A 27,509-nucleotide genomic window follows, 5' to 3' on the forward strand; every position below is an offset into this window, starting at 1 on the left:
GGCGATTGTAGCTGCGGCTGAACATGCAACGGTTAATTCTCTGGTATGCTAGAATGCTGAAGTTGTGAAAGATAATTTCAGACCTGTCCCTTGTGTTCGCGTTGTTTTATCTTTAACGACCTCGATTCTTCTTTCATCATTTCCTTGATTACTGTGATTTCATCAAAGAGAGCGGTCTTGATCTTGGCAAATGTTCTTTTCGTCCATCTTCTTGGCGATTTCAAGGACGTATCTTTTTCTTAGGTGATCTTGCGTAACCCGTGGGAATCAATCGGTTGGCATATTTTCTCCGATTTTGAATAGTCTTACAGTTCATATCAAATACTATTTTCGTATTTTATCCACGGTCTCTGTTCTGCGTAACGCACAAATTTCCGTGATTTGTTACATGGTAAGTATTGTTTCTTATTTGATATCATAGTCATTAACAATGCTTGATCGCGGAAAATATTAAATTTACCGTGAGAAAAAAATAACTCATAATTTACCCGGTAAGGGCCTTAAAAACAGAGGCGGCGATAGGAGTACGCGGGGCCTAGGGCCGACCATGACCGCGCGGGGACAGAGTATCAGTATCTCGATTGGTATGCTACTGCAAACGCTGATTATGTGAAAATGACTGCATCTGTCTGCTTCTGTGCTGCCACCTGTTAACTACGTTATGAAGTTGACTAAGTTGACTTCGCAACTTTGCGTGCATTACGTGCGGCCTGTATCAGCGTTTCCAATTTACCGGAGAATATAGCTTGCCAAACTCATAAGGACGACCTTGGGCTTGAAGTGCGGGGCCCCCTCAAGAGCGTGGCCTGGGGCAGTCGCCCCACCTGCCACCCCCAAACGCCGTTCATGCTTAAAAATGTTTATTTTCACCGGTTAAAAATAGTTGCATTAACTGTAAAATCAGCTTTATTCACCGGTTATGTTGTATGGTCTTTGGATACAATTGCCCTGTATTTGTAAGCCTCAGCAAGGCCATCCCATGCCTGGCGGTTTAATTTTGATGGATTTTTGGATCGATTCCAGACATAAGTCTAGAGTTTGGGATAACTCAATATTTTGAGAACAAAATGTCTAAAGTCACCACTAGCATACTACTGCTCTGCTTCGATTGTTTAATTTAAACCGAACACAATCTGTCATCGCGGAGGTTGGTTTAAGGTTTTCATGGATACAATATCAAATTCAAGTGAGGAGAACAATGTATGTTTCACAGTTGTCTCTGAGGTCATCTCGACAACAAAATCCCTGATCTGTGTGGTAATGCTTTACAGTTGTCTGTGAGGTCTTCTCGATAACAAAATCCCTAATTTTTGTTGTAATGCTTCTGTTTTCTCTGAGATTTTCTCGATAACAAAATCACAGATGTGTATGGTAATGCCTCACAGCTGTCTTTGGGGTCTTCTCGATCATAAAAACCCTAATCTGTGTGGTAACTGAATAGATGAATAATATACAACTGCATCAGTCACCGTCTCAGTTTTTGTCTGGGGAAGAACTACCTACCTTCTTTTTCAAATGGCATAAATATAAATTACGATTTATTGTGACGCAAGCTATTTTTTAAAAATAATTTTAGTTCCATCATTTTATACAGAGAGATTATGCTAAATGAAATACAAAATATGACAAGAAATATTACATAATAATTATTTGGGGAAAAAAAACTAATCTCAATGCTGCTTAGCAATAAATAAGGTAGATACATGCATCCATTCACAAATGAGATGAAAACTATAACACAATATTGAGAATAATTGTAACAAAGAAGTTAATACAGATCCTTAACGAAAATAAAAAGTTGTTTCCATTGATTTGTCGTATTAATCTGCAATAAGTTTAGTTTACATTATAAGCTTCGTGCACAAAATTAAGACTTTATGAAAATTTCTGGCACGATATTTTCTATGAAAGAAAAATGGCACTTTTATGTGCGGTTTTGTTAAAAAAAAAATGGCTGTCATACAATATACACAAACCTTGTTGGATATATATGTGGAAGATATACCCAACATAGTACGAGTCTTGTTTGATATAAATATGGAAAATATGCCCAACATAGTACGAGTCTTGTTTGACATAAATGTGGAAAATATGCCCAACATAGTACGAGTCTTGTTTGACATAAATGTGGAAAATATGCCCAACATAGTACGAGTCTTGTTTGACATAAATGTGGAAAATATGCCCAACATAATACAAGTATCAAGAAGGTTCATAAACATTAAGAACTCACGATAATACCAAAATCATGATGTTATAGAGTGGTAGTAAATACCACTGAGGCAATTTACAAACGTCGACAAGCGAAAATTAATAATTCAGAGACAATACAACAAAAACATAAAAACAAAACAAAACAGAAGAGTATCACGAATTAGCTGAGTTACAAAGTAGCTCAGTTTTTCCTCCTCCTCGTCCGTCCTGTCACAAAATAAATTGCAACATGTGATATGCCTCTCGGAAGTTAAACACACATATATAAGATAAATTGCAAAATTTAATAGGCCTTGCGGAGACGAAACTTAAGTTGTGTTTAGGTATCAAGGATATGCTTTTTCTAATGTTAGTCCACTCTGAGGATCATTTTCGCTAGCCAAGGTTCCGATATCCCTGTTTGCACCTTGGCGGATCGAACAGCAATATCGTTGCTTTGTCCTAGCGACATCTATTAGATTTCATGTGTTGCATCGAAAGTATGACTATATACTAGAGATAAGCCATTACAGGTATATTTGGGTGAAAGGTATTTATGTAAACACAGACAGGCACTGGAAAAGTGATTATTTATCAGTCCATTCAAGTTGTGTTCTCCCCTTGTCTCAGTCAAATAGAAACACTGTTCAAATTTGGACAACTTAAAGTTGATTGGATACGGTGGCACCGCATCCAATGAAATTCACAGATCCGAAGCACAGAAATGTCTGCTCGATATGCCATTGTGTAGATAGGGATATCGGAACCTTGGCTAGCGAAGATGCTCTAAGGTACACAAAAATTTTCGAAGAACATGGCCAATATACTCAACCAATCGAATCAAGCATTGGAGACGAAGAAAAAAAAAGGGAAGAAAATATATTGCAATTTACGAATTTATTACATCTTAGACACTTCAGTTTTTACTAGGGAAAATAAAACTGTACCGTCCCTGAATTCGATAATGTTTTTATTTACATTGATTTTTCAGTCAGTCATTTTCAAGTAGGGTAGTAACTGGAACCAGCTTATCATGACGAAGAAATCTTGCTTATTTCCCACCGCGTTTGACTTTCGAATGCGAAATCTATTCATAGTACCATTGTGCCATGAAGCTAACAACAACTCTAACATGACTTCATGTCAGCTAATTCCATCTCATTTGTTCAAAGTCAATAATCCATCTTTAGTGGATGATGATAGTAAAATTCACTTGAATCATCAATATTTCGGTTAATAACGTACAACTGGCCTCAACCCTTTAGCTTATTGTTACTAGGCACCAGGAGTCTAAACTCAGATTTTTCATGCGCTATATTGTCTTCGCGAAAACCGAGTGCATTTGCGAAATAACAGCAAATATTATGTGTTAAAGGAGTCATGGGTGTAAGCATTGGCGGATCAATTTGTGAATTTAATTATAGTAAACTTAGTTTTACATTTGTGGCAACAAAACAAAAGAGATAATAATAAAAATAATAATTCTGATTCCGACAGTATGCCCTAAGCCCGAAGTCTACAAGAATGCTGGGTCGAGGTTACCACATACTGATATTTGGTAGCCCACTGGGCTACTATATATCATGACTTGTTCTACGTTTATTCATAACAATACCTACAAGAATATATTGTAAAATTTAAATCTTAAAATGACACATACATTTTTCTAAATATACTTTTGAAGTTCATAACGTCATATTCAAGTGCCTTCTTTGCCTTCTTTCGGTACGGGAAGTTTTGAGCTTGGCATCCAGGTTATTGTTCTAGCAGCCCACGAGGCTGCCATCTAATTTTCAATTAAGTTGGACCGTGATACTTTTCAACGTGTTTCCTTAGGTTAACAGTGTTACGGCATCATGGGACCACTATCACGCATTTATCAGGGTCTTTATATATATATACAAAACAATCTTTGTATGATATGGCAGTGATTGCACACCTGGAGATCACTATTCTCCTCTCGGTGTAAGCATTGCATTGAAAACCGGCAAAGTATATATTGCTTAGTTCATAATGAACAACAGGCAACAAGAGCTGATTACAATGACAATGAAACATTATGCCTTAAAGAGATATATATTCATATAATTTTTACTGAAATGAAATCATCATATTCATATATAGTTTATGATCCAAAGTAAATATCGGACTCCTCCACTTCGTATGGCTTAGCGAACAAAAGTATTGTTATTGTGCTATGTGAACATGCAAATAAGCTAGTAGCAATTATTTTACATAGCAGTAGTAGTTATTCGTCATTTCTGTATCAAGATAAATTCCTTTATCCTGCGCCCACTCCTTTTGAATGTCTTGCGATTTGACTTTAAATCTGAAATATAAGAATTCTACAGACACAGAAAAATACACCTTATTCAACCATCACTGGCATCATCAGAAACTGACAACTGGGTTGTTCGTCTTGCCAAATTGGTCATTGGCGTAGGAATCTGGGTCTTCCATTCTACCACTTTTCCTATTTTACCTGATGATAAGACACTTCTGACACTATAACAATGTTTCTATGCTTTCTCTCTAAAATCGATTCATTCCGATTATATCTCCGTTTCGGCATCTTCAACAAGCTCATAATCTAGAAGATGGGCGAATATGGAACAGTCTCTTTCCGCATTTAATCTGGCGTAAATTTTCAGAGTTGTAGCAGTCTTGCTGGTGGGGATGCTACCCTCCCATGTGAAGCCAAGTTTCCTCTTCAGATGATACCAGTATTCCCCCATCACCACAAACACTTCCACTGCATTTGGAACGTCCAGACGGAACATGTAGCGCTTATTCGTCATCAGATCTCCGTAAATCGGCTCGTGCAGCGTGCACCGTTGCCAACGGTGGTATGTTTTCGGGAACGCGTTAACGGACGGGTTCGGCTGTTGGCAGATAACCAAATATCTGTAAGCACAGTCCATGTCCGTCGTCTCAGAAGATTCACTGGCGTACAGAGAAAATATATAAAAACCCTCCTTTGGACACCGAATCATATAGATAGCACCCGTGTTATTTCTCGACTTGAGAAATACGTATCTGTCGATGTCTTGAACTTCTCCATTGCTTGCCTCGAAATACTGGAAGGTGTGCGTCACGTGGACGTCTTTGTTCATTTTAAAAATGATTTCCAAGTAATCTGAATCCGACACTATCAGTGGATCGAGCTGATTTTCTGCAGTTATTTCCATTTTCTCCATTATCGGCGTAGGACCAAAGAAAGTGACCGGAGGATAGGGTGGAGATGGCGGGCCCATAAGCTGGCGGCAGTTGATAAGAAAAGAACATGCGCTTTCCAAACAGTCTGAATTACAAAAGTCACCGGTGTATATTGAGAAGTTGTACAAACCAGGCTGTGGTAAATTGATGGTAAATATGGCTTCGTTTTTTACAAGTCGAAGAAGGACCCTTCCCTCGAGAACTCTCGTGTCTGTAGATTTGTTGTATGGTTCCAGCAAATTCCCAAATCCCAGGATCTTCGGTGTCACAAGTCTGACTTCGACCATTCCAGTATCTGTCGAAAGAGTAGCTCCATAGTTGGAATAAAATTTGAGTCCATAATTAAAAAATGGAGACTTGACCACGGGAAGATTTAGAAACTCTGAGAACGGGAGAGGAATCTCCAGAAGTTGCCAGGCTGATTCGTCCGGATAGTGCTGATAGACGTAATCTTCGGGGTCCGTGAGGAAATAGAACTCGTCGTATTTGTGAAAGATCTGTGGCAGGTTGTCCTTGTGACCGGTCACCTGACGCGCTGCCCACGTGCAGTTGATCAGCCGCCAGCTGCCGTCAATGGCCACCGCGGTCCACGAATTGCGGAATGTGTTGCCGTCCATGTTCATCCCAGGCTTGTAACCTGCTCCTTTGGAGTAGCCCATAATAATTTCGCAGTGCAGGCCGGCATAACTGAAGATAAAAACAGAAAACAGAATCAATACATTTGTCGATAAATGTACAATAGAAAAACATATGCAAACTATAATGAACTCTTTCTTTAGAAGCTAGCTATCAAATTTTCCTCAAACAAAACAGTTGTTGCCCTTTACTTTAATACTGGAAATGAGTCTGGTCCTAAAATACATGTTAGGGACCTGCTCGACGAAGATGGCGGAACCCTACAATAACAACGTTGTCCATCTGGCCGCTAGTCCCTTTGTCAACAATTTAGTTACTGCTAGGTAACAAGTTAATAATACCCTGACAAAGTTCGATTTTCAGCTTCCTACGTCATCATTTGCACGTACCTATGATTGCTCGACATACTGACTTGTGTTTCTTCATCATAGCTTTACTAAAAATGGTAAATTTCAACCAAACTGTGGCATCCTGATTGCGTCGATGAAACCTTGGACAAATTTTATTTCCAAAGCTACGTAATTTCTTTTTGATGAGTTATTCCTCCTAAATGCCTCGCCCTATGACTTTGCTTTCCGTTGCATCACTTTGCCGAAGTTTACTGGATTTCAACCATCTGAGATGCACCTTGATACAGACGAAACAGTGAACTAGTTTGACATCCAGCGTTCCGCAAATTCAATCACAAGAGTTATGCTAGTACGGTCTCTTGACTCTACCTGGAGTTCTTTATTTTCTTCCAAATTTAGCGTGCATCTTTATACGGACGACCTTAAATTAGTTGAATTTCCAGCATTCCACGACTCCATTTACAGGGGCTATTCTTTCTGATTATCCGACCTTCTGAAATTGGGTTCTGCAAGCTAACGTGACGAATTTATACTTTGTTTTTACTATAATAATCCAACATCAAAACAGTAAAAATTGTCAACCTTCATCATTTCTATGAGCTATGATCCTTAATTACTTGTCCTCTATATCTTACTTTCCAATGTTACTAAAGTTCGTTCGATCTGAACCAAATTTGGTATGCTGCCAAGAACTGATTAGATTTTGAATGACTTCCACTTCTTGCGTTCCTTGAGAGTTATGGCCCTTGAATGCTCGTCCTTCTCCTCATCCTCCTTCTCCTCCTCACTCGAGTTTCAGCAGCATAACCTTATCAAATTTTGTTGGATTTAAATCATTTAGCGTGCAATTGATATTGATAAGACCTGAATTCCATGTCCAACATCCGATGACAGTATAGGTTTACTAAAATTTGTTGGATTCCAATCAGACTTGGACATGTAGCTTCATAATTATAACACCTTCAACAAGATTAATTTCAATCATTCCATCTCATCACTCAAACGAACTATGGTCCATGATTACCCATCCTCGTAACCTTGTTTTTCAAAGCATAACTTCGCTAAAATATGTTGGATTTCAATCCAATTCATCTCGCACCTTCAAACTGATGAGACCCTCCTAGAATTCCAACATACAATGTCATTGTTTAGAGGACTTTTTCCTTGAATGCCTTTCTTTTCCTAGCTTTCATTTTCCAAAACAAGTTCTTCGGTTTTGGGCTCTAGTGTGCCAATTATAATGAGAGTGGCCAGCTGCGAAGTGGCCATCACTACAAAAATGGTGTTCATGTTGTTTGTTTGTTTGTTTGTTTTGACTTTTCACAAATACCATCCAAAAGAATACCAGTAATCCTTACATGAATGAAACCACACTAATTATAGTGTCCAACGTTGAGTAAATTGTACAGAGTATTCAGATTGTTGCATCTTTGTCAATACACTACATTAAAATATCAATATGATGACACTTCTCTAATTTTAACTGAAATAAAAGAGATAGTGAAATATCTTCAAAAATAGTTGAAACTAAGGGGAGGCAACCTTTAAAGGCTCTATGGTACTATTTGTTCTCTCGCCTCCGAAAGCTGAAGAAAATCTGTTCATGTCTGTCGTACAGCTACGTCACATGTTCATTTAAGTATACGAGTACCTATTACTGGTCGATTTGTTCAGCATTATGGAGATAATTGTTAAATATTTAATTGCTATGGGACACAATTTTAAAAACAGGACTATGATTTCATGTTATTTTACCACCTGAGCGTTACTCTGTGTATCAGTGTATCTTACTGAATTACTTTTCACAGAGTATAGTTTGGATGTGGAGTACAGTAGGGAGTCTCTTTCATCAGATCATTACCTGCAGAGTCTCTTGAAGAGTTGGTGGTATGTTTCCTTCCCGCTCTTGACTCCCTTAAGAAGTGCAACTGAGGAGTTTGGACGGACAATCTCGTTCACTGAGTTCTTACCCAGGTCCTTGGCTATCACCCATCGAAACAAAGCCCTATAATTATAAATTACAATAAAGCTTTGAGGTAAAACAACTTTATATTTATCCTTATTGATGTTTGCATCGAGTCTAAAATGCAGATGTCTCTATGTGAAAGTTAATTTAGTGAACTACTCATCAACATGACTGAACTTCGTGCGTTACAAGGATGAACCATACAAGTCATATGAGGGCTTTAAATTCAAGCTTATTTGCAAGACATTCAAACATGTTCATTAGGTTCGGACCTTTTCATGATGGGTTAATACAATTAGGAGCAATTTCATCAAAAACTATACAAAATATTTTGTATAAACCTGGGATCTCATAAATACAAAGTACGTACACAGACGAATCAAAGCTAATCTTCAAGTTTTTTATGGTTTAAAAACAAGTTATATTCATCATAAGTATGGACAGATCTGCATAATAATGTGAGAGACAGACTACATCAAGCATGTCACAAATTGTCGCGATTTGTTTAAAATAACTGCGGATCCTGAGTGCATATACGAAAAGACAAACAAAATTCTTCACTTAAAATGAAGATTAGAGAAAGAAAATTACTGTTTCTCACCTTGCTTTTTCTAACTCGTTCTTGCAGTCCTTGGTCAAGTCCCGTATCAGGTCGGTATAGCTTGAGTAATCCCGGTTAGAAAGCTGCATGGAATCAGGCGAGATTTATGAATGACTTTTGGAATCCAACAAATCTTCAAACGTTTATAATTCGAGATTAACAGATTGGATAGGTTTTATGGTCCACTGAACTGAATTTTACCTAACTGTAACACAAATAAAACCGTTTCCCCTGAGAACTAGATTCAAATTCTCAAGAAGAAAAAAAGCCGTTTTATTGAGTTTAATCCATTAAAATGCATAAATCATATGGTTTATAAGTTCGTGACGAAAATAACAATAAGGTCATTCCTATATTAATCCCTCTGAAGACCAGAAAAAATCGTTTTCAAGAAATACTTTGATTTGCATGATCTATGAAAACGAAAGAAATATAAATGTACCTTAAAACGTTAAATGACTTCATAATATCGATCTGGATAGATAAGAGGTAATACAATCGCATCGCACGTCCGTGGTCTAGGTTGTGCAGTTCTGTGGTCATCATCAAATATCGCCTATTTTTCAACCACCTCAAAGATAACATCACGTTAACAGCTAGCAGTGTCCAGCATAAGTTGGCCGAACTTGTTTTACAATCGATATGAAGGTAATAGTTACAAATTTTACACTGAGTTTTCAATACGAGCACTTTCTACAAATTAACTCTATGAATTATGAAAAAAGAGTCCTGGAATGTGAAGGAAGAAGAAAATAAACTAATGTATGCCATAGCTATATATGCCATTTTTCTTATTGTTTAAAACTTGCGCATTTCAAACGATTTAATGCGCTGAAGAAAAAAAGATTTGTCAATGTTTCGAACCAAGGCCAGTTTGCTTTTTTTTTACATACCTCTATAGCTCTCTTGTCGATGTGTTCAAAAATGACCGGAGATTTGTAAAGTTGAGCCTTCTTGGTTTCTGGTGGTATTATTGCAGGCTTCATAGAATGATCATATAAGGCATTACCGTCAACTTCCCGGTCCTGTATTAAAAATATAACCATACTTTTTTCATTCAATTATTCACGTTTCATGCTCTGGAAATATAGATCTTAGCCTCAACAAACAAGGCAAAATAATAACTGAATGAAAGAGAACACACAAGGCAAATACAGAAAGAAAGAGAGTAGGAGGCCAACGTGCAAAATGTTGGTTTTGTAAATATAATTGGTTGCAAAAATGTATAATGATCATAAAAATATTAAATTGTTAAAGAATGGAAAAATCATTATGAAATAAACACTCCACATGTTTCCAGTATTTATATTTAAAAAGATAATATGTGTACGGATTGTCATTGTTTAAATATTCATAGATCGTGCTTGACCAAAAGAAGCTATGACAAAGTAAGCATGTATCAACTTACCTTCTCTGCTATGAGCATTAACATCTCCTGGGCGTGCCTCTCCATCATCTTACCGGATCTAGCTTTCTCCTCGAAACCAACCTTGTCCATCACCATCTTCATTCGGTCATCTCGGCACCGCCGAAAGTGCTCCTCCAGCCTATCGCGCTCCATAGCGAGATTTCGTGTGTTTTGCTGCAGACTGAGCTGGTCCATTCCCGCCAGCAGTTCTACGGCTGCGCGCTCCTTCTCGCTATTAATGGAGTCGTCAATCTTCTTCATCTCACGCTCCCTCTCCTCTGAGAGAAAGCGCTGCAGTCGCGCATCTTCCTCACGGTGTCGCTGTTCTAAGAAAGATTGGGCCTCAAATACACCGCTTCTCTCAAAGTCCTGAAGAAGAAAAAAACACAGTATATTCACAATCGTTACATCATTGTGGTTCATGAAAATTTAAAGAGATTCATACATACATACAAACACAAAAACTCATTGAAGACAGATGATATGTACGGTTTTTTTGTTTTTGAGTAGATATACGGAAACATTTGGCTAGTGAAGTGGAAACATCTTGTATTGTCACTCGTGAAATATTTCCGTATATCTACTCAAAAAACGTAGACGTTCTTTTTATTATATAATTTAATGCCACAATAGTCGTTTTGCTTGGATTTTCTCCATTCATGTCAATGCGATTAATAGCTGCATTACCAAATTGATAAAAAGAAGTTCCTAGACTTTACATACTTTTTGGCACAGCGACGTTTTACAATTTTAGCTTCCACATATAATGCTTCATATTGTGTACTTTGTCGAAATAATGATTGTATTCATGTGAAAATGAAGAGATTTTGTACTTTTATCAACACGCGGATTGATACTATTGGGATGGAATAATAGAGAAATATCACACAGCGGTATTTACTGCCAGACTTCAGAGTGACATCTTTAAACAAAAACAAAATAATGATTGTGAGTTTACTTGTAAAGATTTTTGTTCTTTATTTTGTTTACTTCTACATTCAAAAGTGAATTTTTGTGTGACCTTGGCAAGTTTGCAGTTTGGTAGCAGACGCTGCATCCAATTTTCGATTGTTGCTTAATTCCGGTTTGCACTCAGCTCTAATCAAGGCCCGATTTATCCATCGTTTTCAAACACAAATGTGATGCGAGTCAACAAGTCAACATTCCTACTTAAAAGCTGTTATTACTGTATTTAATTATGAGGGAATAGGCGTTGTTTGTAATAGAATATTGCAGGTAGAATCTGGAATATAATACTCTACGAGGGACTAGCAACAGGTCATGTAGTTCAGTCACTGACGTAATCATGTGGAAAAATAATTATAAAATAGTTCATACTTGAAGTTTAGGTTTTACTGTTTGAAGTTCTTTTTCATGCATTTCTTGATAACACCTCAATGACTGATTAAAATGTACACCAGAAATCTCGACAGTTGACATATCTTAAGAGCTATTCATTCTGATGTAGAAGAAGAAGAAGAATGAAATGTGCCTAAATATGGAAGTAATGGTTTGAATAGCATACACAAGGGCAAATCTTTTTTCTAAAAAGTGAAAATGGTATTTTGCAAAAGTGATATCGCCATTCTGGAGATATAATTTTTCTCTCACTGATATAATTCATCATTTCACTGTGAAATATATAATAAATATATATAGCATCGTAAGTATTGTATATCTGGCAACACGAATTCAAACGAATTTTAATGTGACTACAGCTGAAGTGAATACTAAATTTTCTTATCTGAATATCAGTTAAATCTATTTATACAGAATTAGACTACTCGTCGATATTAATAAAGCCCTAAACTCCACATTTTTTGTCTCTTTGTCTACATCGGTATATACCGCCACCAACCCACGCAATCAACACCAAGACTTATTGAAAACATCGTGAATTCTGTCATCCAAATCTACTTAAAAAATTGGTATTTCAAGGGTTTTGCGTATTTATTTTTTGAGGCGGGGGGTCAGACTAAAAATCAAATCAATGTGGGTTCCTTGTTATGTTTTTGTCAGTATTACAGAAAATGCTCCAATACTGATTAAGGCGTACTGTAAGTAAGGAAAGGCAGTAACTCTCAATTTCTCGTTCGGTTAAATGCGGACGTATCTCTCTCTCTGAAAATTCTCTCGGAAGTGATTTGTTCGTAACATAAATCACACATATATGTGGCTAATTTTACTGAGTTAAATCTGGATACGTTAATTGATACATAAGGTGGCAGGGTGCAGTTTCGCAAATTGGCCCCTGGCAAATTTCCTAACTTTAGGCTATGGTGTGACTTTTTCAGCTATTATTGTTTACTATTTAAAGATATGGATATATTCGTGAGCTAGGTGTTTTGGGCATGTGTTGTTCTTTAAATTGATGTCAGACATGTACACCTTCCTTAGTTACTCTGCAATATGTTGATAGTGAAATACCAATAGTCGGCTAGGAAGAAGAGCTAGCCTCCCATAGCAGTAAACACATGGGTTTGGGGCGAGTAGAATATCTATAATAAAAAAACGGCTTAGATGACAACTATTTTCAATCGCATCAGCCTGTTTAGTACACACTCTTTTGCAGAACTGTCATCCAGGAAAATGACTTGCGTTTGCACTGTGAGCATCACATGGTGTCCAAAATGAACTTCGGACATTAAAAATGCAGGTATAAATTTGGGGTTGGGGTGCATAAACTTCTGCTATGAACTGCCATTGACTTATTTGGTCAAGTGGATAATATTCTTATGCTTCGTTTTAATATAGGTATCCAAAAATATGGATCTTTTTGACCTCACTTGTGTATCTGACTTTTTATGATTTTTTTTATACTAGGTCACTGATTACGGCATTAAATTTATACATAAAAAACTGGCCCCTGCCCCCTAAAGGCTTGGTTGACTTTTATATGACAAGCCCGTCCATATGTTCTGTATCAAATTGCCGTATTAAACCTTATATTTTCAAGAGCGCCAGGATGACAAGGACTATAAAATGGCGATGTTATGAGCAAAGTGACTGATGACAATTATGACATTACAAACAAAGTGTGAGCACGAGTTTGACTTTCATGTGATTTAACACGTCTGAAGTTGTTGCCTTGCAAACTAATTCAGCGCTGCAGAAGTTAAATTTTGTTTTGTTTGTTTCTTTCACAAAATGCTTCCAAGCTTGATAAGTAAAAAACGAACATTCAAATAACTGTTTTCCATTCAAGTCTTGTCATAAAAGTATTCTGATTCGAAATTTCAAATGTGTTTTAGCTCTAAACGTGACCATTGTGAATTAATAACGAAAGACATGACCAGGCAGTGTACTGCAAGACACTCATCATACGTACATCACGATCTTATATTATGCAGTTCGGAAAAGAATAGTTTTAACAAATGTAAACCAAATAAAACCAAGTATAAAGTGCAAGAATATAATATGTAAATCGTAAAGACGTTAATATTTTATTTTTTTTTTAAAAATGTATTCAAAAATAAAAGATAATCATTTGAGGTCTTATGCTACTTCTATAGAATGCACAATATAAAAAGTCAGGTTTGAGAATATGCATGTTCTCTCCTGATGGTGTTGTTGCTGGAAATGTTGTAAACAAATCCAAAAATGAATTTAATTTCTATATAAGTGTTCATCATACCTCAAAGCTCTGCAGCACGTATCGGGGCCTGGAATACGCCCCTCCAGACAGAAGGCTGTAATCCAATGATGATGACGTCCATGTCCCCATGCTGGGGTGGGTTTTATTTCTAGGAGTCACGAATGTCATACTCGACCCTGTTGTGTTGTGCAAATCTGTTCGTGATTCTGGTCTGGGGCTAGAGTGAGGACTTCCCCGTGGACTAGGCTTGGGACTATCGCCCTGGACGGACGCCAAGCCGCCCTTCCGGCCTTTTGCCTCCACCTGAATGTAAAGAAGAAACAAAAATACACATGATAGAAAGGGCGACAGCAATCCTGACATGAGGCTTCTGTAGAATAACAAAAATAATCTTAACACTGTATTTCCTGGCATTAAAAAAATACTTTCAATCGAAAACTGAGTTAATAGCATAACATGATTTTTCTGGTCTCTCCAAGAATAACGGTCAATATATTTTGAACAAAGGTTTACAGAGTCAAGAAAATAAAGAATGAAACTGAACGGGCGCCTAAAACTTCGGCAGACGATTTAGCATTTACATATGTGGTTGACAAAGTAAAGTGCTCGCACTATCCAAGAATCTTCATTAAACTATTGGTGCCCTACCTGAAACTGCCAATAAAAGTGCAGAAAATCCAAATAAAAAATGAAGACAATCATTTCAAAACTGGGCAAGATTACAATTTAGAAAAACATTGGCAGTGACCACTGACAGTGGAAAATATTTTTGTCAAATGGATAGACTTCCACTTTTTAAAATGACGATATTAAGACACTTTATATTAGGTACCATCAGACAAAACATCGCATTTTTTATGGAATACGATTTATATATTTATATAAGAAATTTGTACTCTCTAATTGAAGGATGCTATATTTAATCTTATCCTAATTTTTTGTATAAAAACTTTTTTTATATGTTTACAGTTTTTCTTTTTCTTCTACGATCTTGTATTGCTAAATGTTTGTGTTATTTGGAAGGGATGCTTTTCTAAAAAGATTTTTTCAACTATTGATCTTGACGTTTTTAGACAGTCATTTTAAATCTTCACTAATCAGTCCGGTATTCTGCTAAAGTGCCGTTAAATCCCATGAATGCTATACATCGATTACAATTCAGGGAAAGCGAGTGTCGTTAATAACCGTATTTCGTTTAGCGAAATACTTTTTTTAGATCCCAGCGTAAGTGTTTCCTGGATATTTGAACACGCTAAACTTACTGTTCTAAACTGACTATCTCGCCTGATTTTGGTGGTACGCCATCGTTGAACATTATTAGACGCAGTAAATACAAGCTGGTAATGTTATTTAAAAATTATCGGTTTACGCAAAGTATGCTGCTTTAATTAGCACGCAACATGATACATGTTTCAGATCTTTAATTAATAAAACGTATTAGAACAAGCCGTAACATTTGCTTTCAAAAAATCAAAGCCAAAAATCTTTTTTAAACTACTGATGAAGCTCGTAAAGCATTCAGATGTGGCCACCTTTATCTAAGAACAAATGCTGCTAATGTTGAAAACTTTTACTTCATTAGAACGTTACATTTTGTGTTTCATTCGTGAGTAAAGTCGTATACTCAGGCACGGGCTGGAGATCATAAAACTCTGACCCTGAGTTTGAGATTGAGTTTCAACAATCAGCCAATCAGAAACTAGCTTTCAATAATAACGTAATTTATGGTTGGTCAAAACAAAATCTTACGCTCCAAAGTTTATAATTTCCTGACCTAGTCCCAGTTTCTGTAAACATCTCAAAATGTGTTTATTGAATTGAGAGTTTTAAATGTCGTCCTTACTGCTTGTTTGGTAACCAAGACTTTTTTAAAATTCTTCATAGAATATTCAACAGGAACCGGGAATTTAAATACAACAATTCTTAGCTTGAATATTCCTTACAGTAGTCGTGCCTTAAAAGAGCCATGTCTTTCTCTGAGGATTTTTTTAAAAACATCTGTTGAATTTTAAGAGGTAATTTTATTTCGCATCCGTTCCATTACCTGCAACTGAAAAAATATTGATATTATCTGAAATGTGGAAAACAATATAACATAAAATCTCAATTTGAGGAGCAATATAAAGAATTTTAGTGAAACCGGGGCCAAATCCAGATTTTTGCATCTTAACCTTATTAACTTTATTGCAATTTATGTGTGGCAGAGACTCGCGGGAAAAAGATTTGTTTTGAATTTTTTATGGGAAACTGTCGTTGGAAACCTATGAGTGGCACTGCGCCATGTGTATTTCGATCATCATTGTAAAACCTATCAGTGGCATTGCCCATATATAGCCTTGAACATTTTGATCATCATTCTAACAGAACCTATGAGAGGCATTTAGCATATATAGCCTTGGGCATTTCCATCATCATTCTAACAGAACCTATGAGAGGCATTTAGCATATATAGCCTTGGGCATTTCCATCATCATTTTAACAGAACCTATGAGAGGCATTTAGTATATATAGCCCTGGGCATTTCCATCAGCATTCTAACAAAACCTATGAGAGGCATTTAGTATATATAGCCTTGGGCATTTCCATCAGCATTCTAACAGAACCTATGAGAGGCATTTAGTATATATAGCCTTGGGCATTTCCATAAGCATTCTAACAAAACCTAAAGCTGGAACTGTACCGAAGACAATTATGCAGCTCTCCATAGGCAAGCAAGCAAATAAAAAAGAATAGCGAACAATACAACAAACACAATAAAGGAATGAATAACTGAATGAATAAAAACGAATATGCTCAACCTTTGCCAACAACAAGCATATCCTTTTGGTTATAAGCGTACGAATCTCCTTTTAAGAAGGAGTGTGATGTTAAGAGAAAGGGGTTTGTTTTGTAATTGTTTGAAATAAATGCAGAAAGAGTTCCATTATGAACCATCAGACAGTAAACCATTATTTTCCTTGTCAAGTTCATTCATTGGTGTATATCAACATTCGTATTCATATATACCATTAAGAAAGTAAGTATCACTCAATCAAGCTTTGGAAAATCAAACTAGCTTTCGTATTAGTACAAACTTAGAATCTACTAGATACGCTGTTACATTTACATCCGACATGAGTCACGTGGATGAAATGTTTTGTTATTATTATGGGAGGTGTCTTTTCAGCAAGGTAAATTAACCGTTGTACACACTCTTCTTTATGAATTTTAAAACTTCTGGAGTTACTAGACTTTTGTGACATTGTACCCAATGTTGTAGCTATACATACAAATGTTATTCAACGCTATCAAAAATGGCCCTGAACTACGTATAAAGAAAATCACACACCGCATAAAGAAAATCACACACCGCATCATAGAATCACCGCACGCCAATGTATCGATTATATCAATGAAATGTTCATGACAATGAATTCCGTATTTTTGGACATATTTATTGAGTTCATGTACCCCCAAAACAGATTAACACATCAATGAGATTATTATTATTATTATTATTATTATTATTCAGGTACCACTGCAGGAAAGGATATACATATGTATATGGAGAAAGACATCACCTGCATGTCAAGTGATGACATTTATTTCGTCTGAAATTAGAATTTCATCCGACAATAAATAAATCGGCAAGATTCGTATTGGTGACGATACTGGTTTGTTGATGACCATGATGATCGTAACTTTATCTTCCAGCTCATTGACGATGTAAGCGGCCTTGTCTGGTTGACAAGATGCATTTAGTTTTAACTGTGCATGCGGAAGTAGAAAATGTAAAAGTCTGTGAAATTCGGGTGATCGTTCCCATCCAAACATTTTAATCCCCTTACCTTTAATAACTGTTCATTAGCCTCTCTTTAATGCAGAAAAATACTTTTAAAAGAGTCAAGAAAATCTGCTGATGATGTCATATTGAAAGAAGGCGTAAAACACTTTAACAGTAAACAGTAACTATCTCACGATTACGGCTGACCTCGTTTTTCTGCATGACTGAAATGTCCAGGACACGATATGAACTTGAACAAACTATCTACTTTTGACAATGTCTATTACTACCTGATTCCGGTCAATTTCAACAAGGTATTTTCCACCTGTCTCCTGTCTTCTTAGCACAAGGTCAATTCCACCGGATTCCTGTCTACTTTCCACAATATCTATTCCACCTGACTCCAGTCTACTTTCCACAAGGTCTATTCCATCTGATTCCTGTCTACTTTCCACAAGGTCTATTCCATCTGATTCCTGTCTACTTTCCACAAGGTCTATTCCATTTGACTCCTGTCTACTTTCCACAAGGTCTATTCCACTTGTCTCCTGTCTACTTTCCACAAGGTCTATTCCATCTGATTCCTGTCTACTTTCCACAAGGTCTATTCCACCTGTCTCCTGTCTACTTTCCACAAGGTCTATTCCATTTGACTCCTGTCTACTTTTCACAAGGTCTATTCCTACCTTCCTCCTGACTACATTCTACAAGGCCTATCTCTACCCGACTCTTGAAATAAGCAGAGGAAATAAAAATGCACCTAACAAAAAATAAGAAAGTTTGAGGGTAATTATTATCGTCGACACTGCAGTTTGTTTTGGACGCTTTAGGTTTTGTGAAACCCTACTCACATTTTGGCTATGTGTTCAATACCTGTAGAAATCTAACAGTCGACATCTACATCTTCATTCGTTGAATATACAGCAAATATGTACAACATATAAAAAGTTTATTTAATAAAACTTTTTAAAAACAAAGTCTAACACATTGACATACTCGTACTTTTACTACTTTATCTGCATACAAATTCCTTGACCTAACTCGCACTGGTCACAATTACCAACGAAACCATGTCCATGAATATAAGAGTTGGGTGAGGAGTCTAAAGAAAATGTCAAGCAGGGGTCTCAAACTCAAATCACCACGATGGCCAAATGAGGATTAGTACATTCGCATCACTGAAACATTTTCATTCAGCGATACAAACGTGTTGTCAAAAATGAAAACAAAATGAAGACCACTATAGTATGCTATTATGTTGTTAAGTGGCGAGGAATTATATGCTCACCTGAATTTTTATCAAAAGTGGCAGGCTGTGAAGAAAGAAATTGCATTAATAACTATTTTACACAAATCCGGGTGTCGTTGCGGGCCTGGTGGAAATAACTTCAAGGGCCGCATGTTTGAAACCCCTTCTGTAAAGCATACTCCATGAATTCCAGTTACAAAAACAAACCTAATGTAACAGATACAACAATCGAATTCACTTCTTCGTGAATAATGCTATATTTTTGGGGTGGGGTAGAGGTGGGTTCTTTACTAGATTTTGCAATGTACCTTGGAAATGGACGCATCACCGTCACCGATCTGGCTAGTCCAAAGGTGGGAATCGAAACTGTACCCTTCTGGCAAGGCCAAATTAAAGATGGATCAAATGGAAAAGGTGCTCCAGGATAGAAGCCTGGGGGTAGGGTACGCAAAGTAATGGAATAGGGTGGGTTTGCTAAATTGCTGCAGGGACTTCAGATACTTTAGGTCTACCTGCCTTTCATGTCACGAGTCTAATGCCGTAACCAGTCGATCACCGCGAATCGGCTTGAATGCAGTAATTTGGAAATGTGATATTATCTTGTATCTAGTGTTGTCTTATTCCCCCAATGATTATGTGTTATTGTAAGAATACTGAAGTCAAGGCTTTTCTGATTCCTTGTGCCTGAATATGTATGGGTGTAGCAAAAGAAAACATAGAAATAGCAAGTTTTAAATAAAGGATTTTTATTTTTTTAAGATTAAAACATATGTGCAAAAAAGTAAAAATTATGGCGCTCGTTTTTTCTTTAAGTGGTAACGTAATTAAATAAAGTATAAAACACTGATATTGAAATCTTATTGGTATAGAGAATTAAACTGTTCGTACGACTTCGAGCGCGAATCATATGAATATTCGGACAGACCTACATTTGAAGCTGACCATTCCGTTGCGCAGATTGTTGGTCATCATACAACCATCGAATTTGATGTAGACGGACTCTATAATCTGAAGCAACCTTTCCTTAGTGATGATGTCGGGTGACAATGATATACCATTTTAAATCATATTTTTATCGATTTTATTCTTTTCTTTTTCCATATTTTGCTGTTTCTGAACTGATGGTAAATGTACAGTACATCCAAGATGTTTTGTTAAAGAAAAAAAGCAATAAGTCTACAACAGTATTAACGTATGCTATGAATAATTTATCCCTTCAACAAAACACCCACAAAATGAAATATTGAGAGAAAAGAAAAGGTAAGATTCTGTTTATTTCTTACACAATTTTCATTGTTTCAATGACGATGTTGCGATAATTTGGAAGCGAAATGTAGGTTAATTACAGAACTCTGTATCCCTAATTTTATTCGCTTAGCTGAATATGCTTACGTCATCGGTAGTCCGTATAGACCTATCAGATGACCTCTACATGAAAATTACATAAAACTATTAGAGTGTTCCTTCTAAATCAAACTATGCCTTTGAATTGCTTTCTACAGCTGGAGAACAAATAAAAAGGATATAAAAATGTTCCAAAGTTGGTCAAATATCGCTCCCCCAACACATGCGGCCTTAAAACAACACGACATATCTGACCCATCTTATATGTATTTGAACTTAATATATAATGGTAGTGATCAATTTTAGTTATTTACAAGGAAGTTGCGACTGAAAGAAAAATTATTAAAAGTCGGTAGCCATAATAATAGAAAATTTAGAAAATCGAAATATTTAAGTATCGGATACATGTTCATCAGTCCATATGTACGTCGCTTAAGTCACTCCAGACCAACACCCCCACCATCACCCACACACAAATCCCACCGCATTTTCGCACATTCAGATTTCATCTATACTATCTGATCATTCTAAACTTGTATTTTGCTATAACTGTTGCCTCTGAACCCGTTTATCACAAGTGGTTCTCCGCGAACTGTACTTGTTGTTTTCTTTTTCGCCGACATTACAAGTCATCGTGTGGAAGGGACGCATTAGTTGCACAACCAGAATATCTGCTAGTAGGACCATCCGCTACTGAATTTACCTTTGTACAGCTGTTCTCCGTAATTACCAGTAAAACAGTAAACAAATTCCTTTTGGCGATAGAAAAGTTAATCACGGGTGACATACTCGGTATTCTCTGCTCGGGCTAATAGGCAACAGGTTGGTTTTAAGTTACATTTACTGTGTAGTCAAAGAATGAAGTTTGAAATCTGTAAATTCTTGTCTGAAATAAAACAGTGGTGTTGAGGAAAGGATTCATATAGCCCTACTAGCTGGCCAAACAAAGTCGGCACAGCAATTAACTCGAAGCGGTGTAAGAAGCTGTTAATTAAGGCAATCTAACACAGTGACGTCCAATTTGCTATTGAAATGCATTGTGTCTGGAACTGCCATACTGCGTAACTTGCGTTAGAATCTCCGTTTTGGCGTACAAGATATTCATGTTTATCGATTTCATTTACTGAAGATGTTGGGCTTGGTTTGGTGCTTTTAGTACAGATGCACCTTAAGTACATTGTTCAGGGACACACCATGGTAGCTGTCCCTAAAATATGAGGGCAAAATAACCGAAACGTTTCCCAGAGTAAGTTTTTTTTTACAGTTACATGGTTAAACGTATGCCTGAAAAAGTTGAAAATGCTGGAGCTACCGGGGGCTTCTTCACCAAGAGATTCGTCCCACAAACCACTTGCGTACCTGGTTAAGCTTCCCCATTTCCGGCGTGGGGGGGGGGGGGGACGGGGGCGACACTCATGAATCCTCCATTAGACCCCGGCTTCTGTGGCTTAAAGATTTAGACTTGCACCCTTCTGTTTTGTTCTGTTCACGCTAACCATTGAACCACAGCAGCTATATCTGTTCCGGCTTTAGCAATATTATTTTATATCGTAAAACAACGGCCGCTTGCACCAAACTCTAATCTAATTCAAAATCGGTGTGCAAATGCTAAATTTAAATTTGAAAATCTCGAAACATGAGAGGTTTAATTAGAATTTTTTAATAAATCCTATAACACAGAGAGAAAAAAGAGATCACAAATGGACAATAAGACCAACAGGAAATATGTAAAAATCCGCGTGGGACTCTTAATTTGGTCTAATTATATTTTTTACGAAAATTGCTTAAAATGTATTAAAAAAGTTCCTAACTGAACAACATCCATCCTCAAACTCATTAGCAGTGTTCTAAACACAACCAACATAAACAACGTCTCATTTGGGGGGTTTCTTTAGTGATGAACGTTGCCTCATAAACTAACAACAACAAAAAATTTAAATAAACAAATTCATCCATCATCTTCTATGAGGCACTTATCATCCAGTGTGCAGAATGATAACAACTTTTCCGATGGAGAAAAGTATTTAGAAAGTCATTTAGATTATATGTGGCAGGTATAAATTAGCATATGTGTGATCTTCTTACTTGAAATACTGTCATAGTACACTTATCCTCCGATATCAGGCTTAAACATGATTAGGTGTGTATGCATCATGCCTCGCTGTCCCTTTAAGATAGCATATACCGGTCTTTTAAGATGTTCTAGTATGGAAAGTATTGCACTGTATATATTCAGGGCTTGATCGTGTGTGTGTGTGTGTGTGTTGGTGGTTCCACCCCTTGCCCCGTACAAAAAACAACAATAAAAAGGTACACACACACAAACGTACAGTAACTTAGTAATTTGTCACCTGAAATTTTACCATCGTTTTATTCTTGCGCACGTGTATTGGGTATTGTGCACACTTTGAGTAAATAGACACGGGCTTTTGATCTGGTGCCATTTCGAGAAAAGTCATGGCTCTTTTGAAATTTTTGACACCCCCTCCGAACCTTTTACCTGATCCGGCCCTGATATCGGTATTTACTATGCATACCATAATCGGTCTTTACTATGTTGTAGTAGTGACAATACAACAATATATGCTGGTGCCAAGTTCTAGACCTAACAGCAAATAAAACACCCAAGAAATCCTTTAATAAAAGGGTCACCGTCAACAAATAATAATTTGAAAATTCCAGTTCACTGCTCGCCTTTTTAATTTGGATGTTATAAGCATTTAATGTTTTGACAGAAAGGCTTTAGTTAGATCTGTGTTGATCTCCTGAGACATTATTTATATTGTACATTCTGCTTTTATTCAGATGGTAAACCATGATCGTGCGTACTTTTAAAGAACACTAGTTGATGTCAATATATGTCACTGACATGGATTCCTGTTCCACAGAATATGTCTAAGCCCCCATTACGTCTCCAAAATGAAATGGTTGGGTCATTCTTCTCTGATTTTGCATGGACTCGCAATTTTCAGAAGTTTGTCTTCAGTTTCTATGAACTTGACGCATGTTTTTCGAAATCGTCAAGAAGGTTGAGAGCAAGAACCTTAATAAATTAGAGTACAAAATGTGAATAACCAGTATTTGTGATTAAGATTGGCTTTCCTCTCTCGAGGAGTCGCATGTGTAATAGTTTGACTTGGTATTGTGTTAGCATGTGTAATAGTTTGACTTGGTATTGTTTTAGCATGTGTAATAGTGTGACTCGGTATTGTGTTAGCATGTGTAATAGTGTGACTCGGTATTGTGTTAGCATGTGTAATAGTGTGACTCGGTATTGTGTTAGCATGTGTAATAGTGTGACTCGGTATTGTGTTAGCATGTGTAATAGTGTGACTCGGTATTGTGTTAGCATGTGTAATAGTGTGACTCGGTATTGTGTTAGCATGTGTAATAGTGTGACTCGGTATTGTGTTAGCATGTGTAATAGTGTGACTTGGTATTGTGTTAGCATGTGTAATAGTGTGACTCGGTATTGTGTTAGCATGTGTAATAGTGTGACTCGGTATTGTGTTAGCATGTGTAATAGTGTGACTCGGTATTGTGCTGGCTCTGTTAAAATTGTGAGATCAAGGGGAGGTATCTCTAACGCCCATACTGTTTACGGATGGAGCTTATATAGGTCAATTAAGTTGTCACCTGCAACATAATGTGTGTACCAGTCTATTTTCAAACTGTTCTTCGTTACACATGCCTGTGCAAGGGCAGTTTTCCAAACCGTTTACACATTTAAGTTTATTTATAATTGGTTATAGTTAAACCACAATTGCTGTACAGACCATGATGTGATGATTGCAAAATTGGTTTGCAAAATCAGCTTTTAATTAAGTGAATAATACATAATAAGGAAAAAGTTAATCAACATTTTAAAAAAACGTCCACCATTATGCTAAAGTGTAAATTCTCAGATAAAATATGTTCTTCTTCCTTCTTTTTTCAGTTATACCAATACGAGAGTACACTCCCTCTCAATAACAAGCACAAAGACCAGTACTAAACTATTCATAGCAATATGCAGACGTATTCGATCATTGCTACTAACACACACACACACAGACACACACGTGTGTGTTTGTGTGTGTATGTGTTAGAATGGACAAAACGTTTGATGAACAAAAACATATATGTACATGTTTATCTCTAGATTTGTTAAGCAAGCCATTTTTTAAGAGATTCAAGGTCAGTGACTCTTTGCGCACCCTTATGATCTACCTTCACATCAATGGATTTTGATCACAAGGTCTGTATAAGAAAACATACACAGACGTGTTAATAAACCCATCGCACATAAGTTATATACACAAATACACGCTAAGATACTAAACTATTTCTCCTTTCTCTCTCTGTCTATAAATATGCACAGACACACAAACGTGTAAACAAGTACCTCACACACACACACACATACATACATACATATATATATATATATATATATATATATATATATATATATATATATATATATATATATATATATATATATATATATATATATATGGTTCATCTGTACAACCCTTTTACATGCAGATTAGGAAGAACTTTCACTCTCAACAACTTAGTCCTGGGGGCACGGCATTAGAAACCTGTCGGCACATTACTGCTGTACATATGGGAGTAACGGACAGATAGACGGGTGAAAGATAGATGACGTTCAAAGAGACAGACAATGAGAAAAATGTTGTTACCATTACAGATGCAGAGTGGCTGGAGCCCTGTTGAGTTATTTCCAGGGCCGGGACGACAGCTTTTTCATACTGGATTTGGTTGATCTGTTTTCCGACATGAGTCCTACAGTAGACTTCCTTGTCATACGTGCCGTTCGCATCGTTACGGTAGAACGTCTGCATTGTCAGGGGCAGACCGCAAATCCTACACCTGAAACATTGTTTATGGAAAAGGATTCCGACGTTAACTTGTTCCTTGGGATAGACTCTCCTATAACACCGGTAACACGGGTCCACGGAGTCCGGGGCAGCATTTCTCTCATATTTGAATTCATACAGTGTCGCTCGCTCGTAGGAAAAAGAATATTTATATGTTCCATCTTGTCCTTTTTCCTCGTGTACCTGGATCTGTAAATCTGGATCTGACTCCATTTTGAGAGTAACACAGATACTACGTAAATCCGGAATCACGTCACATTGTGAGCATTACTGGTTAATGCTAGTACATACTAGGATTTATCACAAATGCACTGCTACAGGTAAACAATTTTCTCATATGACCTACATACCAATAGCGTCATACGAGGCCCCGTAACGAGTGTTACAAAGCTGAGTTTTACCTGTGTAATCTATTTATAGTAAGTCCACCTGCACATGAGAAAAAAGGTTACCTCAGGTAAACAAAAAGGTATTCTTTTCACATAAGCTGTTTACTGGTCTTGCTGAGGCACCAAACCAACGGGACGATTTTTCCCCTACAGACTCCTCAATTGTATTTGCCCATATCATCGATGCCTATTTAATTTTACGCGAGTTTAATATAATTGTATTGAAACTATTGAATTTAAACTGGATTCTAGCAATTGAACAGAATGACATTGTTATGTCTGTTCTTGATCATAAACATGGAAAAAATATGCATGCCTTTCACAATAAATAAACAGATAATAAACATCTAACATTTCTGCACGTTCACAATTGAGATTTCTATTTGTATGTTTGACACATTCAGATTGGTTACGAATGTATTTAGAAGAATCTACAATGCTGCAACTTAGTATAATACTAATTCTCTCGATCTCGATGTCAATCGATCGATCTCGGCCAGCCGAAAATAAGAGTCTGTCGAAGTCTTTATTTTATACAAGAATTAGTCACACAGATTTTATTGCCGATGGAAGGCACTGATTCCAGGCAGGTAAATACCTTTCAAAAATTCGATGTTGCAAAATAATTTTATTCTGTAATATTTTGTTGTCTGTTTGTTCCACTTTAAAAAAAAATAGATTTAGACATTTGTGCTGTTTACAAAGTTTCATAGTGATGAGAGCATGAAATTTGTTGAACCTAATACCTTCTTACCACAGGATGCAAATCATTCGCAAGCGCAGCTAAAGTGGAGAAGAAACCTTCTCACAAATACTGTCTGTACCGAGACAGGCATGACATGGCCAGAATGTCAAAGATCACAGTTTTGACGCCACCAAGGAGAGCATCCATCCAGTCCGAGAGGGAAGCAGGTACCACACATTATTAGTGTGAGTATGTAGAGAATAAACAACCCAATGCTGCGAACGAAAACCAACGTTAAATATAGCCTCTGAAAAGAACAGCAAACCACTGACTAGAATGGTCATACTAACAGTGCGACACACAATATCTCAGCCCTTGCAGCAAGAAATAAGTTAGAAAAAAAAGAGCAACACACTATTGCACCAGTAGAAACGCATGCCCTAAGCAAAATGAACAGCTAATTAAAGACTGCTAGACTTATGAATGGATTTTAGGATAATATCAAGCTCCTAAATTTAGCAGTCTGGAGAGAGAGAGAGAGACTGGTCGAAACGTTATCCAAAACCTCCCCTCAAGTGAACTATTCTCAGAAATTAGGTTGTGCCAAGAAAAGCTTCCTAACATTTCAGAGCTGCTAATGACTAAATATCACAATAAATCTTTCGTTCTCAGAGATCTACAACCCTCATTTGATCGAGATCATGACTTTTCAGCGGGATGAGATGAAATACACTATAAACTTCTAAAACTGATCTCAATCCATTACTGATCATTTTCAAAACAAGGTTTCCCGCCATTGTTACATGAAGACACAGTGTTCCCAGTACATAAACCCGGAAAGTAACATTCCAATACTCCAAATACCATCACTTATCACTAACAATAGCAAAGCCATGGAACGTACGAAAAAACGAAGACTCCTCTAGGATCTCAAGACCAGCAAATTACTGTCAAATCTTCAATGTCGATTCAAATGTAAAAGAAGCACAACTGACTTTAATCATTTATCTGAGAAATTTCCATAAAGAATTTAATTCGAGAAAATGTATGATACCACATGGAAATAGTCTTAAAGAATGACCTCTTCAACATTGATATAAGTGGCCACGTCTATCTGTATATCCACATTTTCGAAAGACAAATTTCATAGTTAGTATAGGTACCACATTTTTTGAAAGCTATCCTCATGATGTGGGTGTGTCTGAGAACAGCATATTATCGTCATCCTTTC

At 36.8% G+C, this 27,509-nt stretch overlaps 1 protein-coding gene across 1 annotated transcript; it reads right to left on the bottom strand.

The window, feature by feature from the left end:
• Window positions 1-1,554: 1,554 nt before the first annotated feature.
• On the bottom strand, window positions 1,555-25,533 carry LOC149776958 (hillarin-like). Its single transcript, XM_089941674.1, has 7 exons — window positions 25,007-25,533; window positions 14,005-14,268; window positions 10,371-10,739; window positions 9,856-9,987; window positions 8,963-9,045; window positions 8,257-8,400; window positions 1,555-6,096 (listed from the first exon to the last, which is right to left on the bottom strand). The coding sequence occupies exons 1-7, from the start codon at window positions 25,415-25,417 to the stop codon at window positions 4,746-4,748; spliced, it is 2,754 nt and encodes a 917-aa protein (XP_089797800.1). The 5' UTR covers window positions 25,418-25,533; the 3' UTR covers window positions 1,555-4,745.
• Between the last annotated feature and the right edge of the window lie 1,976 nt (window positions 25,534-27,509).

The sequence above is a fragment of the Sinohyriopsis cumingii genome, chromosome 18 (assembly GCF_028554795.1).
Source record: "Sinohyriopsis cumingii isolate HCF-2022 chromosome 18, ASM2855479v2, whole genome shotgun sequence".
Classification (NCBI taxonomy): Eukaryota; Metazoa; Mollusca; class Bivalvia; order Unionida; family Unionidae; genus Sinohyriopsis; species Sinohyriopsis cumingii.

Excerpts from the sequence above, each read along its gene's own strand:
- LOC149776958 (XM_089941674.1), bottom strand. The coding sequence starts at position 25,417 with ATGGAGTCAGATCCAGATTTACAGATCCAGGTACACGAGGAAAAAGGA. Across the intron at positions 8,401-8,962 it reads AACGAGTTAGAAAAAGCAAG|GGCTTTGTTTCGATGGGTGA; the intron begins GTGAGAAACAGT and ends TTATAATTATAG. Across the intron at positions 6,097-8,256 it reads CTCTTCAAGAGACTCTGCAG|TTATGCCGGCCTGCACTGCG; the intron begins GTAATGATCTGA and ends TTTTATCTTCAG.